General features: G+C 33.2%; 1 protein-coding gene across 1 annotated transcript; it reads left to right on the top strand.

Moving 5' to 3' along the window:
• Positions 1-16,354: 16,354 nt before the first annotated feature.
• On the top strand, positions 16,355-18,726 carry LOC120196320 (cation/calcium exchanger 4-like). Its single transcript, XM_039198147.1, has one exon. It carries the CDS (start codon positions 16,610-16,612, stop codon positions 18,587-18,589), a length of 1,980 nt encoding a protein of 659 aa, XP_039054078.1. The 5' UTR covers positions 16,355-16,609; the 3' UTR covers positions 18,590-18,726.
• The last annotated feature ends 388 nt before the right edge of the window (positions 18,727-19,114 follow it).

Raw genomic sequence — 19,114 nt, 5'->3', positions numbered from 1 at the left:
CATGCTTTATGAACCATAAATCTAAAAAATATATTGATTGAGTTCAAAGCTGAGTTGTGAGTTGATGGGGTTGTCACACTTGTCACATGGTTGGAATAAAGTACTCACATGGAAGAGATAGATTGTTTTGTTATACACATCCCATCTCATCTGAATGAAAATATACATACAATATAATCAAACCAAAACATACATGCACAACAAATTTATACATAACAATGTTCAAATAATGTACCCACAAAAATGAAATTAATCTGATGAAAAAGGGTTATTTCTAACGAAGTCCGGAACGTTATTTTTCCAAATAATGTACCCATAACAATGTTCAAATAATGTACCCACAACAATGTTTAATTAATTTGTTGTTTAATTTTCAATCTGCATTATGTTGAAGGTAAAAAAGACCTGTTAAAGGTAAATTCGCAACGCGAAAGTCAAATTCGCTACGCGATAGTCAAATTCACAACGTTTATTTCGCGTTGATCGCAACATACAACATCAAGGTATATACAACATCAAACATATTCCAAGCTATAAATACAAGCTAATGACACTTAAAGAAGCAAGAGAACAACTATCCAAGCAATCAAACACAAGAGAAAATCCCAACATGATAACAACTGAACAGATCATAGCAATGTTCAAACTCAAGTTACTAATGAATGTCTAACTGAAAATGTATGCATTCACACATAAAATACACATAATACAACGTTTGCATTTAAAAATCACCTAAGTTAATAAGTCCCAAAAGGTGAAGCCGGTTGTGATTGGGATTTTGATTTTGATTGCGATTTTGATTTCCTTTTGCTTGGCACCATATGAGCTTTGGATTTTGATGAGGATCCATTTTTTGGTAGAGGAAAAGATGATTGTGATGGTACTGGTGATCCACAGGTCAACCTTGTATGACCACTTTCCTTGCACCGACTACATGTCGATATCCTCTTCTCTTCACCCTTAGACGGTATACGATCGTGATTTTTTGGTCGACCAGGTAGCCTGCTGTCCATGACTGGTGGCAAAACTGTTTGTAAGTCATCTAGTATGTCCCACTCAGAAGAATGTGGACATGGGTAGACAATCTCGGTACAAGTCTGTCGATATACTTCTGTAGTGTAGCAATCCATAGCGTATACGCTTGAATCATCTTGGTTTAGATGAAGAACAACTTTTATAACATGGCCACACGGATAACCAGATGTTTGTCATTTCTTACAACTACACGTCTTTGCATTTAGATCGACAAGCCCATTTAAGTTATTATCCAATACTTCAAACAAAGTGTTTGAACATGGTTTAACTGTAACATCCGCAATACCAGGTTAGTGACCAAATTGTAAAGTTTTAGAATTTGGTGACTAAAGTGTAAGAATGAAATTGTCCAATGATTATTGGATATATATTATGAAGGTTATTTAGTAATTATTAAAGGAAATAAAGGGCAAAAGAGTCAATTGACCAAGAAATGAATTAAAAATGGGATTGGTAAGGATAAATGCACGTGGAAAGGGAGAGAATTCTCCAGAGTTCTCTTCTCCTTTCTTCTTCTTCTTTACGTGGAAGCCAAGAGCCAAAGGTAAGTTTCTTTGTTTATAATTGAATTGTTGATTTTAAAGTTGGGTTTTGATTATTAGATGATAACTAAGCTTAAGGAAAGCTTAAATCATCTTAAAAGCAAAGGATGGTGGAGTTTGGAGAGATTAAAGATTTAGAGTTTATAAATAAAATCTTGGAATAAAGTTTATTTCTTAAGTTGGAAGTTAAATTTGACTTGTCAATGGTTAAATTAAGAGATTTGGAGTAATAGAATTGGATTTGAAACATATTGCAAAATTGATGTAATTATTGAATTACATATGGAAGATAGGATTTTGAGGTTTAAGATGAAATAAATGAATATAGATTGGTTTAAGTATGTGTACTACAGTTAAGAATGAAAAAGGGGATGATATATGAAGTGTTTGAGAGGAAATGAAGTAATTTTTGTGCTGAAAAATGATTTATGGGTTAGGGGGAATCGGTACCCATTCAAAGGGGTACCGATACCCTCTCAAACGACAGAATTCCAGAATGTCAAGGGGGAACCGATACCCCCACAGGAGGGAACCGATTCCCCTTAAAGGAAAATTGTGAATACGAGTTTAATAAGTTCGTTTAAGTTGCTAGTATCCAATTACAAGGTGTAGGTATCTAATGATTGCCTCAAAATGTACATTTATATAGATTCTACGCGTAAAGCAATTTCGGAACATTTGGCAAGTAAGATCGATCAAGGGAAAGATAAAAGATTGGAATTGACTAGTGAGGCCAAGGTGAGTGCATACTAGTGACATGTAGTGTTTAATGGAAATAAGACTTGCGATGAGTCTATTTCCTAGAGTAATATGCATGAAGTCATAGACATGATTATGTGTTGGTTATAACTATATGTGATTATATGTATTACATTGATTGTATGTATGCATGACTAAAGATAATGATATGCTTTGTATATGCTATATGATTTATGTAAGACTTTCTTATGTAATAATGGAAGAACATGGAATAAGTTATATGATAGAGTCATAAGAAATGAAATGAACACGAGAGAATAAGATAATCAAGTATAAGTCATATGATATGGTATAAGTGATTATACGAGAAATGTTAGGAGACTCTGAGAGAATAGTATGAATTCGAGGGCATAAATAAGGATACATAAGTTATATAGAGAATATTGATAAATTAAAGGAAACTATGGTTTATGTGAGTGAAAAGGGAAAATGATATAAAATAAGTTATGAAATTATAGGAATATAGAAGATAAGTCGAGAGATGTAGGGAAATAGAAATAGATGTTTATTAAGAGTCATAGGAGAACAAATATATGTAATATGATAATGAAATATAAGACTATGTGGATACATGGTTATGAGATAAAATATGTAATAATAGGAAAATATGATGAAAGTGAGTTTATAAGAAGTGATATGAACTAGGTAAACATGGGTAACAGTATATGCATAATGGAAACATGAGTTGTACAAGTACATAGTGGTATGATTTATTATGAGAATTAGTATAATGGAGCTATATGAAAAGATTATAATGAATATATGAAATTGAATTACGTAAAGAGATTAAATTAGTACCTAAATAAAAATACTATTAAATGATATATGTTTAGAAATACGACATAATTTATAATCTAAGGGAATACAAAGAAATGGAGCATAAGGTAGATAATATGATATCCGTTATTATATATCTATGTGATATAAGCTATGAGAAAGTGTTCTAGGTGTTTCTATGTGTTATATGAAGCATATATGATCATATGTGAACAAGATATGATATGTATGTTTATATGAATATTTGAGAAATGATCTAAGCTATATGATATGATATATGTGATTATGTGCACTTTGGGATATATGTTATATGATATGGATCTATGTAACTACGTGAGAAAGTATATAAGCTATGTGACATGTAAATGTGACTCATATGAAAATGTTCTATGAGTAATTGAACTATGTGTTATGTGAAATGATAAGTATAAAAGAAAATGCCCATGTTATGTGTCTTGAGAGCTAGGGGTATAGTTGGCATGCCAAGAGTTGAGGGTCTATGTGGTCCTTGGGGACATATATGTATTCTTTGAAACATGTGTGAAGTCTGGTGAGACACATACTTGATCCTTGACATATGTATATGATTCTTAAGGAATGATATGTGGTCCTTCGGGACATATATGTATTCTTTGGAACATTTGTGAAGTCTGGTGAGACACATACTTGATCCTTGGCATATGTATATGATTCTTAAGGAATGATATGTGGTCCTTCGGGACATATATGTATTCTTTGGAACATGTGTGAAGTCTGGTGAGACACATACTTGATCCCTAGTATATGTATATGATTCTTAAGGAATGATATGTAGTTCTTATGGACATTATTATATGGCACTACGGTGCAATTCTACGCGGCACTTCGGTGCAATTCTACGTGGCACTTCGGTGAAATTATACGAGCTGTGGTGACAACATAGTGCACAACCTCTATAGACTCACATATCTATAGTTCTCACATGTGTACATGGGTTTTTAAAAGAGAACATAATTTGATATAATGATATGTGTATTTCTCGTGACATGGTAGAAGTGCATATATGTCTTGGTGATATGAGAACAATGTATATGATATATGTATATGATTTGTGATATGATGTGTGCATGATATGATATATGTGTGATAGGGGTTATGGTATCTGTTACATAATATACATGAATATATGTTGATGTATATGTAAATGAGTTGTATAATTTGATAACATAAAACAGTCATGCATGATTAGTGGGTATGAATTCCATTATATGTGTTTTCTTTATGCCTCACTAAGTCATCGACTTAGAGTGTGAGTGTTTCACACGCAGGTTACAGAAAGTGAATATGGAAGCTGTGAGGAGCAATACAGGTCAGCATCTCCCTTACAAGATTTCAGATCAGAAAATAGATGAGTTAAATGATTTTTGTTATTTTGAATATAGTTGGCATGTACTAATTGATTGAGTTAAATATGCTCTGATCGATTTTGGTTATTGTGGTCAAATTATGTAACTAAACTGCTTTTACTCTAAGGAAAGTTTTAAATTTTCTTTGAATTTTGTCAAGAGTCAAAGTTTGAAAAGTCAATGTGACACCTCGGACTCGTATCCGGGTCGGGTACGGGTTGGGGGGTGTTACATTTAATGGTATCAGAGCTAAGGTTTAGCTGATTCTTGGTATAAACCGAAGTATAAAGTGTCATAAAATGTGTACATGCCAACATAGAGTGAAAAAATTTCTGATCTGATAGTATAAGGAGTATGTTGTCTTGCTAATAGAATAAGAATAGTTTAATACAGTAGAAATCTGATCGTGATAATTTTGAAGTAAGTGAAAGGTGATATTCCTGACTGTGATAGCTATTCACCTGCCCTGGCCAGGCAGGATGAAGAGCGGACACCTCAGGAAATGCCTAGTAAGATCAAAAGTTGATTTCAGAAAGCTGAAATCATATCTGAATAATGATAGAAAGTTTTCAATGTTTTGAATCGGAAACACGATATTGAGTAGTTTTGTTATTATGTGGATAATATAGAATGTGGTGAACAAGTGTCACTATAAGATTGTTAAAAAGATCAAAGGATGTGGTGAGTATTTGTATAAGAATTCAAGAATAGATGCATCAGTGACAAGTGTATAAGAGATATGGAGATAGAGTTTATGAATTTAAGACAAAGGGATAATATTGTGTATAAGCAAGAGTGTGGCTATAATAAGGGTTTGTATTCCAGATGAAAAGAGTTAGCGTTGACTAACCAGATTATGTGATGGAAAATGTATATGAATTATAAGATTTTGAGATATTGTCAGAACAGAAAAACCAAAGATGAGGTGGATCTGAATACAGTTGCATATTTGGATCATAATAATGTGGTATAGTAAAGGAAAATAAAGTAAGAATTTGTATATTTGAGTAAAGCTGAGGATTGATAAGAAGAGTTTGAGAATGTGTATATCGATGATCAGATTATAGGACACAGGAAGTCAGAATGTTGAGTTTGAGCAAAAGAAATTTCGGGATGTATGAGAATAGAGGTGAAATTGATAAGTTGAGTAAACGAAATTTTTTGATAATTTCGATTGGAAAGGATGTATGTGATTGGTTGATTAGGGTTGTGTTCTAGATTGGACAGATGTTATTGATTAACTGTCAGAGTAAAGGTGCTAGAGTTATAAGATTGGAGGAAAGATAAAGTGGAGTTAATCAAATAGGATATAAATCTGGATGTGGTTATGTATTTTGATCATACAGATATGATGTAGGCAAAGAGATAAGCATTGGTATGTTTTAAAAAGTGGCTTAAAGAAGAAAATACAAATACAAGAGATGATAAAGAATAAAGTTCGGTATAATAAATAGGGATATCAAAGTTATGAGGATGCAATGAAGATTGTCACACAGAGATGAATATAGGTGATAAGACAAGAGTATGTGAACATGAAAGGAAATATATGATTTGTGTATAAGGAATAAATAAAGGAAGAATGGAATAAAGAAATGAAAGGGATTGAGTTAAAGGATCAAATACGATAAAGATTATATGGAATGTAGATGATAATTTTGATATAGAAGTAAGAAAAGTGTGTAAGGTTATGTGAATAGATTCTTTAAAAGGGTATGTTGAATCATATTTAAAGAAGATTTAAGGTCTTGTTTTGGTTAATGATGATGAAAAACGAATTTGGTTAGAGATGGATTTAGGTTGTTGATTGATGAAAATGGATTGAAGTTACTGGTTGTTGTTTAAATGATAAGTGACATGATATGAATATATATATATATAAAGGAAAAAGGTAATTGAAAAGCTAAAGGACTGAAAAGTAAGTTTCTGATGATGACAAGAAAGATTAATTAAATGAAACAACATGAGAATTTTAGAAGATATGTTTCTATCAAGATGTCCAGTGAAAATTTGAGGACGAATTTTCTTTAAAAGGAGGGGAGATTTGTAACATCCGCAATACCGGGTTAGTGACCAAATTGTAAAGTTTCAGAATTTGGTGACTAAAGTATAAGAATGAAATTGTTCAATGATTATTGGATATATATGATGAAGGTTATTTAGTAATTATTAAAGGAAATAAAGGGCAAAAGAGTCAATTAACCAAGAAATGAATTAAAAATGGGATTGGTAAGGATAAATGCACGTGGAAAGGGAGAGAATTCTCCAGAGTTCTCTTCTCCTTTCTTCTTCTTCTTCACGTGGAAGCCAAGAGCCAAAGGTAAGTTTCTTTGTTTATAATTGAATTGTTGATTTTAAGGTTGGGTTTTGATTATTAGATGATAACTAAGCTTAAGGAAAGCTTAAATCATCTTAAAAGCAAAGGATGGTGGAGTTTTGGAGAGATTAAAGATTTAGAGTTTACAAATGAAATCTTGGAATAAAGTTCATTTCTTAAATTGGAAGTTAAATTTGACTTGTCAATGGTTAAATTAAGAGATTTGGAGTAATACAATTGGATTTGAAACATATTGCAAAATTGATGTAATTATTGAATTACATATGAAAGATAGGATTTTGAGGTTTAAGATGAAATAAATGAATATAGATTGGTTTAAGTATGTGTACTACAGTTAAGAATGAAAAAGGGGATGATATATAAAGTGTTTGAGAGGAAATGAAGTAATTTTCGTGTTGCAAAATGATTTATGGGTTAGGGGGAATCGGTACCCATTCAAAGGGGTACCGATACCCTCTCAAACGACAGAATTCCAGAATGTCAAGGGGGAACCGATACCCCCACAGGAGGGAACTGATTCCCCCTAAAGGAAAATTGTGAATATGAGTTTAATAAGTTCGTTTAAGTTGCTAGTATCCAATTACAAGGTGTAGGTATCTAATGATTGCCTCAAAATGTACATTTATGTAGATTCTGCGCGTAAAGCAATTCTGGAACATTTGGCAAGTAAGATCGATTAAGGGAAAGATAAGAGATTGGAATTGACTAGTGAGGCCAAGGTGAGTGCATACTAGTGACATGTAGTGTTTAATGGAAATAAGATTTGCTATGAGTCTATTTCCTAGAGTAATATGCATGAAGTCATAGACTTGATTATGTATTGGTTATAACTATATGTGATTATATGTATTACATTGATTGTATGTATGCATGACTAAAGATAATGATATGCTTTGTATATGCTATATGATTTATGTAAGACTTTCTTATGTAATAATGGAAGAACATGGAATAAGTTATATGATAGAGTCATAAGAAATGAAATGAACATGAGAGAATAAGATAATCAAGTATAAGTCATATGATATGGTATAAGTGATTATACAAGAAATGTTAGGAGACTCTAAGAGAATAGTATGAATTCGAGGGCATAAATAAGGATACATAAGTTATATAGAGAAGATTGATAAATTAAAGGAAACTATGGTTATGTGAGTGAAAAGGGAAAATGATATAAAATAAGTTATGAAATTATAGGAATATAGAAGATAAGTCGAGAGATGTAGGGAAATAGAAATAGATGTTTATTAAGAGTCATAGGAGAACAAATATATGTAATATGATAATGAAATATAAGACTATGTGGATATATGGTTATGAGATAAAATATGTAATAATAGGAAAATATGATGAAAGTGAGTTTATAAGAAGTGATATGAACTAGGTAAACATGGGTAATAGTATATGCATAATGGAAACATGAGTTAGACAAGTACATAGTGGTATGATTTATTATGAGAATTAGTATAATGGAGCTATATGAAAAGATTATAATGAATATATGAAATTGAATTAAGTAAAAAGATTAAATTAGTACCTAAATAAAAATACTATTAAATGATATATGTTTAGAAATACGACATAATTTATAATCTAAGGGAATACAAAGAAATGGAGCATAAGGTAGATAATATGATATCCGTTATTATATATCTATGTGATATAAGCTATGAGAAAGTGTTCTAGGTGTTTCTATGTGTTATATGAAGCATATATGATCATATGTGAACAAGATATTATATGTATATTTATATGAATATCTGAGAAATGATTTAAGCTATATGATATGATATATGTGATTATGTGCACTTTGGGATATATGTTATATGATAGGGATATATGTAACTACGTGAGAAAGTATATAAGCTATATGACATGTAAATGTGACTCGTATGAAAATGTTCTATGAGTAATTGAACTATGTGTTATGTGAAATGATAAGTATAAAAGAAAATGCCCATGTTATGTGTCTTGAGAGCTAGGGGTATAGTTGGCATGCCAAGAGTTGAGGGTCTATGTGGTCCTTCGGGACATATATGTATTCTTTGGAACATGTGTGAAGTCTGGTGAGACACATACTTGATCCTTGACATATGTATATGATTCTTAAGGAATGATATGTGGTCCTTCGGGACATATATGTATTCTTTGGAACATTTGTGAAGTCTGGTGAGACACATACTTGATCCTTGACATATGTATATGATTCTTAAGGAATGATATATGGTCCTTCGGGACATATTTGTATTCTTTGGAACATGTGTGAAGTCTGGTGAGACACATACTTGATCCCTAGTATATGTATATGATTCTTAAGGAATGATATGTAGTCCTTATGGACATTATTATATGGCACTACGGTGCAATTCTACACGGCACTCCGGTGCAATTCTATATGGCACTTTGGTGCAATTATACGAGCTGCGGTGACAGCATAGTGCACAACCTCTATAGACTCACATATCTATAGTTCTCACATGTGTACATGGGTTTTGAAAAGAGAATATAATTTGATATAATGATATGTGTATTTCTCGTGATATGGTAGAAGTGCATATATGTCTTGGTGATATGAGAACAATGTATGTGATATATGTATATGATTTGTGATATGATGTGTGCATGATATAATATATGTGTGATAGGGGTTATGGTATCTGTTATATAATATACATGAATATATGTTGATGTATATGTAAATGAGTTGTATAATTTGATAGTATAAAACAGTCATGCATGATTAGTGGGTATGAATTCCATTAGATGTGTTTTCTTTATGCCTCACTAAGTCATCGACTTAGCGTGTGAGTGTTTCACACACAGGTTACAGAAAGTGAATATGGAAGCTGTGAGGAGCAATACAGGTCAGCATCTCCCTTACAAGATTTCAGATCAGAAAATAAATGAGTTAAATGATTTTTGTTATTTTGAATATAGTTGGCATGTACTAATTGATTGAGTTAAATATGCTCTGATCGATTTTGGTTATTGTGGTCAAATTATGTAACTAAACTGCTTTTACTCTAAGGAAAGTTTTAAATTTTCTTTGAATTTTGTCAAGAGTCAAAGTTTGAAAAGTCAATGTGACACCTCGGACTCGTATCCGGGTCAGGTACGGGTTGGGGGGTGTTACATCAACTCTCCAGGACGTTGACTTCACAACACGGTTCGTTATATTTTTTTCAGTCCATGGTGTAACACGACGTTCCAATGTTCCTGTAAATTTAAATAAATAATACTTAGTAAAATATATGATAAGTTACGAAGTTAAAGAAATAATAGATGCATGGTTTCTTTTCTTGTAGTACCACTGTTGAATAGATGCTCGAAAAAACTCCATTAACATAGTAATGGATAATTTTCGGGAATAACGACTTAGAGCGTTGATTGATTCTGCAGTATTAGACGTCATGAAACCATATCTTGCTCCAAGTTGATGTACTCTTAACCATCTTTCAAACCCGACATCATCTAGTGTTTGAGCACATTGAGGCAAAACACGACTTAAACAATTTATATGCTTATTAAAATCCACTTCCTGATAAGCTTTTACAGCCTTCCAGTATGTCCATTTGTGATTTTTTATACCAACAGTCCTTGATTTTAGATTTCTGTACAAATAAACACCACAAAGTCCATGAAAAGCATCTGGGAAACTCCTTCTAACAACGTTGTCAATTGAGTTTGCCCTATCGGATATGATTGTCAGATTGCTAATAGGACCTATGCAATCCCTAAGATGCCCCATAAACCATGTCTATGAATAAGAGGTTTCAGTTTTGCCAACCCCGTAAGCTATTGGTAGTATCCCATTGTTAGCATCCATGGCTACTGCTAATAAGTTTACTCTAAGGTATCGACCTTTCAAATGTGCTCCATCAACTATAATAACTGGGCGCATGCAAGTAATAAACGAACGAATCTACAAAATCATATACACAAGAAATATAATCATTTAAATGTGAAATGCATGCAACTAACAAAAATGAGTCAACAAAATTATAATTATTTACTAACCACAACACCAATGGCGATAAACAGCAACTCAAAGCGTCCATCTCTATCTGTTTTGATATGAGTTACCGACCCAGAATTTTTCAGCTTTAAATTGTGACAATAAACCGGCAGTGGAGCAAACGATGCTTCTGGCGACCCCCTCAACAATTCCAAGACATAATATTTGGCTCTCCAAGCTTGAGAATATGAGATACTAATCTTGAATCGAGCATTTATGTCAGTCATAATTTCATGTCCCCGATATAACCTTCCATTCAAAAACATTAACTCGGCCAGAAAACCACCCAACACCTTTTTGTTTTCCTGTCTATGGTGAGGAAAAACTTGGGTTCTTGAACATGTATGTTTATCAATAAAAGTCCTAACTTGAAACATTTCGCAATATTTTATCCTCTTTGCAATCATACGCCACATACAGTTTTTGTCAATCATACACCTTGTTTCGAAACGATCTTTGCTTGATTTGTTAACTCTTAGTTGATAGCCATCTTCCACATATTTCATAGACAAAACTATCTTCAAGTCTTCCTTTGTATCAAAACAATCATCTTTCTTGATACGAATAACTTTTGTGTAACAATCAGCTGATATCTTTACCAACTCTTCTTCCGGTATCTGAAGTATTCTGGCATATTCCAGTTATACTCCCGTGGCATTTTTTTCTTTTTCTTTTCTTCGGGGACTTCTTCTTCTTCTTCAGGGTTATATAAATTACAGAATGGATGTTCAACATGTTCATTCACAGTCGTAACTTCCTCCTCATTATCATCAACAACATCTTCCTCGGCAGCGGTTGTTTCATCATCAAAATTCGGGTATTGACCAATATCAAAATCATTACATGAATGGTCTGTTTCTTCTTCCATCACATCATCAAAATCCGAGTATTGACCAAGATCAAAGTCCGGGTATTGACCAAGATCAAATTTCGAATACTGACTAGTACTCACAATTTTTTCTGTTGGCTCATAATCGTCTAACTGGTCAATACGAAAACTGGAATTTGGTGATGAAATTTGATTGGGATTTGGATTAGGAAAAGGTTGTGGGTTTTGAGATTGTGTTTGATATTGTATTTGGTATTGAAAATGTGGTGAAACAAAATTTGCTTGGTGATGGAATTGTGGTGGAACCATTAAATTTTGGGTTGACGAACTTAGTTGATTACTACCCGCTACTGACCCAACTTCACTACTTCTAGGTTCAACAACATACAATGTAACTTCATCTTTTTGCGAAACACTAATGTAAGCAATGGATCGTTCAACATCTTCATTGTTGGTTAACAAATAAGCTTTACCTTTTCTCAGATAAGATAACCTAAATCCACTTAGAGGCTCTAAATTCAATTTCTTTGCAACACGTAACATTAGAGTTTCATAAGTTAACTTTTTTAATGACAACTTTAGTTGAAGATTCATGGGTAAAGACACATATTGAAAAACACCATGAACATTCTCCCATGACCCTCCAAAACACAAATATATCCAAACATGATCAACATTAGATGATTTCATTCTAAAAATTGTAAATTAATTTACTAAACAAACAAGCTATAAACTAGATATCATCGCTAACTTAGAGAAAACCATACCTTTATTAAGTTGATAGTTGATAATTTGGGAAAGAAATCATTGAAAATTATATAGAAATAAAATTATGTAAAAATAATAGAGATGGGGAAGGATGTCGTTGGATATAGGAACGGATGTCGCCGGAGAGAGTGATAGATGGAGATGGAATGAGTTACGATTTAGGGATTTAGGTTATGAGTTGTTGCTGCTGCGTTGTTATATACCCAAAACATTTGTGTTGCGAAACTAAAACCTGTTGCGAAATTAAATTCGTTGAAATTCAGTTACGAATTTGAAATTCAGTTGCGAATTTGACTTTCACGTTGCGAATTTGACTATCGCATTGCGAATTTGACTATCGCGTTGCGAATTTGGAAAATCGCAATGCGATTTACATATTCGCGTTGCGAAATTGGAAACTGGGTTGCAAAATTGGAATTCGCGTTGCGAATTTGTTGGTCATTTTGGTAAATCCAAAAAAAGTTGGTTAAATTCGTATATTATAAGGCATTTTTGGTCATTGAGGTTATTTTCTCTATTATTTTTTGTACATCTAAAACACACGTAATTGTATCAATAGTCTTTAGAATAAGTGATTAAAAATTCTCAGTTTATATTTTTCACCTCTCTTAGATTGTGGGTTTGATGCTCATTAAAAGCAAAATTCATCTTTCCATGTCCATAGGTAGAAATTGTTTTTTAAAAAATACACACAATATTATTTGTATGTTTAGCGGTAATTTATATATGATTTATAGCTAAATTATATCATATATTATATACTCACTAAATTTTAACTTTTTATTAAATTTATGACAATTATCGTTTTGATGTCAAAATAATTTCATTTCTCAATTGATAAATAAGGAAATACATAGTAAAGAGAAGTAAGGGTCGATTCCACAGGGACTTAGAAAATTATAAATTTCTGTCTGGTTTGTTTAAGCCAGATGTGATGTAGTAAACAAAGGGTTTTAGTAAAAAGCAATTAAGTAATAAAATAGATTAAATAAAAGGTAATTTTAAGTGAAAATAAAAGAGTGTAACATTGAAAGTTGAATATGGTCAAAATAGCCTCAAACCTCGCTTTGACTAAATTTCCTTCAGATCATCGAATTAGATTTTTCCTTCGGGATTCACGTCGGTTACTTTGTCTACAAGGGCAATCCCCGTGACTCTATTTTGTATACCGAAAACGCAAGACAATCTTCGATTCCGACTTCAGAAATTGATCTAATCAACATCAATTTTCGTAGATCAATTACTGTTTAAGTTTGTGGCAACCAACTCAGATTGTTGCTTCAATAACCATCAATTCCGATCTCAATTCCTCGCCAAGTGTGTTCCCAGGAAGTCGAATGTGCTTTCAATAAGCCGATCCTTCATCCCACACATTTAATCGCAACAACCTCTTGACCAAATTCAATCTTTGATTTTGAAAAATAAGTGCAAAGATTGATAGAGATATTCTGAAGTTATTAAGGGTTTGTTTCAATTCTCCCGTTGGAATTGAGTCATCACTTCAGCTCTCGACTTATGAGAAAATTAGCTAAGAATGAAAAAAGTCATAATTAGCATATTTGAAAAACAAGTTTGAAAATAAAAAGGAAAAAACGAAACTTGAAAAATAAAATAAAAGAGAAAGCTTTAATAAAAACTAGAAAGAAGAAGAAGATTGTAATACGAGTTGTGATTTTAAGCTTACCCCAAAAGGGTATTTATAGCCTCTAAAAACCTAGAGATAAACAAAGAAATTAAAATAAAATAATCCTAAAGATAATTGTTTTTTCCTAAATTCAAACTTTAAACAAGTCTCCTAATGCAACTCAGTTCGTCCATCTTCCAGAAGGCGCGCTGACTAGATCTTCTACAAATTGCCGCTGACTGAACCTTCTAGAAACTGCCATGTCAAACCGTGTCATGCCCAGACTCGTGTCCATATCTCCAGCCTTGACCAAATAATAAAAACAAATGCACAATGCACCCGTTTTATCACTAATTATGGAAAGTAAGACCCTGCACAAAAATAAGCATAACACAACCAAATCAACATCAATAAATCTATAAAATGGAAGAATTAACGAGCAAATACTACCGATTCTGAACACTCATCAATTTATCATTAAATTATAAATCAATATGATTATAACACTAAATTTTAATTTTAAGTTCAATTACATCACTTAATTATTAAGTGGTAAACAATAATTTATGTCAATATGACTAAAATGATGTCATTTTGGTGTGAATATGTTAATGCTCAAATATCAATTTTATAGATTATATAATTTCTTCTATTTGTTTGTTGATTTTACCACTAAATTGTAAGATGCATCAATTTTAGGCATTGAACTTTTCAATCGTCCTTGATTGTCGTCGTAATTAATCACCATTTACGAAAAGATTGGTACGAAGACAATCATATTTCATTTTTTTATTCTCCTTGGATTGATTTTCAATGATATTCATAGAAAATAACGCAAATCTATCTAAATGATCAACATGCTAATACTTTAATCACTTTCGATGGTTGTCTAATAGAGTTAGTTTTGAAGTATGTCATATTCTCTAAATAATATTTTTTATCCAGATTTTTAAATAAGGACACTAAAACTATCGTATGCGAGAAAATCCCCAAACCTTAAAGATGATGGATTCTTTTTAAAATCTCTTGACTCTTAAAGAGATTTTGAAAAAATCTAAACCGATAAAATGATTGAAAAAGATAAAATAGATTTATCATTATATAATATTATCGTAAAAAAATATTGAAGGATGATGATTCAAAAAGAGAAAAGAATTCTAAAACTTTGATAAAAGGTATAATAAGGTGAAATATAAAAATATTTTTTAAACATCCATTCAGATGAAGTTATAGTTAATGAAGTTGATGGGGAGGATAGATAAATTTCTCATATAATTTGGAAATACAGCGGGCCCTGTGTTGAACACAAGTGGAGAATAATAACAAGTCTGATTTTTTGTTACACGTCCATGCAACAATCGTCAGTCGTAAATGTTATTAGAATGAACAATATGTTGTGTAATCAATTATCGACTTTAATACGTTAATTTTTTTTATCTGGTACAAATTTTTTGGACATCTTTTATAGTTAATCGAAGTGTTGAAGATTTATTCCAATATAAAGCTGGTCAAAGAAATGTAATTGCATAAAGAAAGTTATTCTACCACTTAAGATGGATTTTCATCAATCAAATTACGAATGGTATGCTAATTATTTTCTGAAATCAAAGCAGTAATCCATACAGCATATTTTAAATAGAATCCAACTTGGAAGTCCCCTCTCTCTAGTTTTTTTTTATTAGGTCTTTATTTTATATTGGGTTGAATTGGATCGGTCGGATTTATACTCTAAAAATTTAGGTTGGACCGGGAGATAGTATATATATATTTCGGATGTGATTAAGTTCAAGTGGAAGGTATATATATTTCGGGCCAATCGTATTGACCAAAAACTCACACAACCGGACCCATTGTCATCCCTAACAGTGATTAGTGATATTGTTGGGTCACTTAGTTTAACTCGTATGTTTGTGTTTGAGGAGGGAAAAATATAAAAGTTTTACGAGGCGATCAAGCATTTTAACGTTCCATTATGTTAGTCAACAGTTCAGGTAAGCAATTAGCAAGCCATGTAAGTTTTCTGTCACTCATATTAAAAGTTGTTAAGTTCGAGTGATCGATTTGTTACAAATTGATAATGTTAGTGACTAGTTTGTCATTTTAAAAGATTTAGTGGGAAAATAAAAACTTACTAAAAATTTAGTGACCATTTGCATAATTTACTCTTATTAAAATCTTAATTGAATCAGCCTTATGGGTAACCCGGCAATCAACGGGTATAATTGCACATAGGCCGTCTCCTGTCTAGCCCAAAAAGAAAGTAAAGCCGTGAAAGAAAGAAGCAACACAACAACAACAATAAACCCGGTCAAATTTCCTTTTATGTTTAAATCTTCGAATTTCAAACCCCAATCTTTGCTGCTTATGTTTCCCCTCGAAGATCATTAATTTTGCGGCTTTGGTGATCGGTAAGTATCCCAATTCCATAATTCAATTTATCTTAATTCGAGGGCTGGGTTTTCATTGCTCATTTGCTGAAAACCCTAGTCTAATTCCATTTTCTAGGAATTTTGGGATAGCTTCAGGTAATAGCTTAGATAATGAGATCTTCAACGAGGAATCATCGTCTCTATACTTCAAAAAACCCCAAAGTTCATGGAATTTTTAATGGGTTATATGCTTTGATCCTATTTTTCTTATTCTACACCCGGTCTGATTTCTCAAGGAACCCTCATATAGGCCAATCTTCTCGGCTTATTAATCACGTGACTCAGGGAACTGGTTTCACTGATGGGTTTGATCATTTTAGTATAATTCATCGAAAAGTTAGTGAACTTGATGTGATTTCATCAAATTCAGCTGTTAAGAATGCCCAGGAGGTCTTGAATGGAAGCTCCAGCAACCCTGGCTTGTGTTCTGGATTGTTTGATCACAAGGGTTTTTCTAATCAATGTGAGTTCTTGAAAGCTAATTCGCATTGTTCTTCGGATGGATTCTTTGATTACATTAAGTTTTTCTATTGTAGTTGTGGAGAATTTAGGATAGCAGGTTATGCTATATTGGTTCTTTGGCTTGCTGCTTTGTTTTATCTACTGGGCAACACTGCAGCAGATTACTTTTGCTGTTCATTGGAGAAGCTTTCACATCTGCTTAGGTTGCCTCCAACTGTTGCTGGGGTTGCACTCCTTCCATTGGGAAATGGGGCGCCCGATGTGTTTGCGAGTATTGCCGCATTTTTGGGGACAGATACGGGTGAAGTGGGTCTTAATAGTGTGTTGGGTGGAGCAGTTTTTGTTACTTGTGTTGTTGTAGGGATTGTTTCCCTCTGTGTAGCGGAGAAGAGGATCCAGATCGATAAAAGATGCTTTATTAGAGATATTTGTTTCTTCCTTTTTACACTCATTTCACTTATGATCGTATTGGTAATTAGTAAGGTCAGTGTCACTGGTGCTATGGCATTTGTCATGATATATGTGATTTATGCAATTTCTGTGGCTGCAAATGAGATTCTGAGGAAACATGCAAGGGGGTTGAAACTGGATGTTGTTACTCCTTTGCTTCCTGTCCGAGGAAGTCCAGTTTTACAAGGAAGTGAAGAGGACATTTTTGCTTATAGTTCTCTGCTTGATATGGACACCGAAAATGATCCATCCCAACTCCCTAATTCCCTGCCACAGTGGATGTGGGCTTCAAATGTGGCTATATATTCAAACAACTTCATGAAGTTTAATTCAGCTGATGAAGAAAGGCCTCCATGGGGTTGGACAGAAAAGGTTACGGAAACAAATGACTCATCATTTTCATGTTCCAAGTTAATTTCGCTCCTGGAGCTGCCATTGACAATTCCAAGGCGGCTAACAATTCCTTTAGTCGAGCAGGAATCATGGTCAAAACCATATGCTGTAGCCAGCGTTTCATTAGCTCCCATTCTGATGGCTTTTCTGTGGAACAGCCAATGTGATGTGGGCTCTAACAGCCGAGTGATTGCATGGTGTGTTGGTGTTGCAGTCAGTTGCACTCTTGGTATTCTTGCATATCAGCATACTTTATCTGATCATCCACCCCAGAGGCTCTTAATTCCTTGGGTATTTGGTGGATTTCTTATGAGCATCGTGTGGTTCTATATGATTGCTAATGAGCTTGTTGCTCTATTGGTAGCATTTGGTGTGATTTTTGGAATTAATCCATCCATTCTTGGAGTAACTATCCTGGCGTGGGGCAATTCAATGGGTGATTTGGTGTCGAATGTTGCCCTAGCAATGAATGGGGAAGATGGTGTACAGATTGCCTTTTCAGGCTGCTATGCTGGTCCCATGTTCAACACGCTTGTCGGTTTGGGTATCTCAATGCTGCTCGGAGCTTGGTCGAAGAGTCCTTCTCCATACTTGATTCCACTGGATATCAGCTTGTTCTATACAATAGGCTTTCTCATGTTAGGACTAATCTGGGCACTCGTAGTCTTGCCTCGGAATGACATGCGCCCTGGCAAGATTTTAGGAGTGGGTCTTATAATGCTCTATGTGATATTTCTTTTTCTCAGGCTGAGCAGTGCTATGGGGTTTCTATCACTCAGGGTTTAAGTTGATTCATGTTTTGGTTGTAATTAGGAGGATCGTTTATATCAACATATTCTATGTCATAGAAAATCCATTGTTGTATCTTGGACACTATGAAAGGCCTTCAGTATTTGCTGTGAAAACTCTGCCTTCCACTTCCACTGTATTCTCTGTATCCTTTCTTTCGAACCAAGCATGTTTAATGTTCATGCTGCCCGTCCTTATACTTGAAAAAACAGTCAAATGATTTATGAGGGAAGAGGGAAGAGGCAAGATTGTACTTCAACTAGCTTTATAAAATGAGCTCTTCCCGGTATTTATCCTTTGTTGAGAAGATGAGCTCTTCCCGGTATTTATCCTTTGTTGAGAAGATGAGCTCTTCCCGGTATTTAATAATAAAGTTTAAAATCGTCATCAAATCATTATTTTATTATAAAATGGACACCATGTAGTTAATTGTTGTTGAGACTGATTTGATACATTAAAATTAATAAGTAATATTTGGAAAGAAAGGTAGAGAGAATACAGTCGAAGTGGAAGGCTTAAAAA

The sequence above is a fragment of the Hibiscus syriacus genome, unplaced genomic scaffold, assembly GCF_006381635.1.
Source record: "Hibiscus syriacus cultivar Baekdansim isolate YM2019G1 unplaced genomic scaffold, ASM638163v2 tig00117032_pilon, whole genome shotgun sequence".
Classification (NCBI taxonomy): domain Eukaryota; kingdom Viridiplantae; phylum Streptophyta; class Magnoliopsida; order Malvales; family Malvaceae; genus Hibiscus; species Hibiscus syriacus.
The sequence above is the reverse complement of the archived record's forward strand: the minus strand, read 5'-3'. Positions and strand labels throughout refer to the sequence as shown.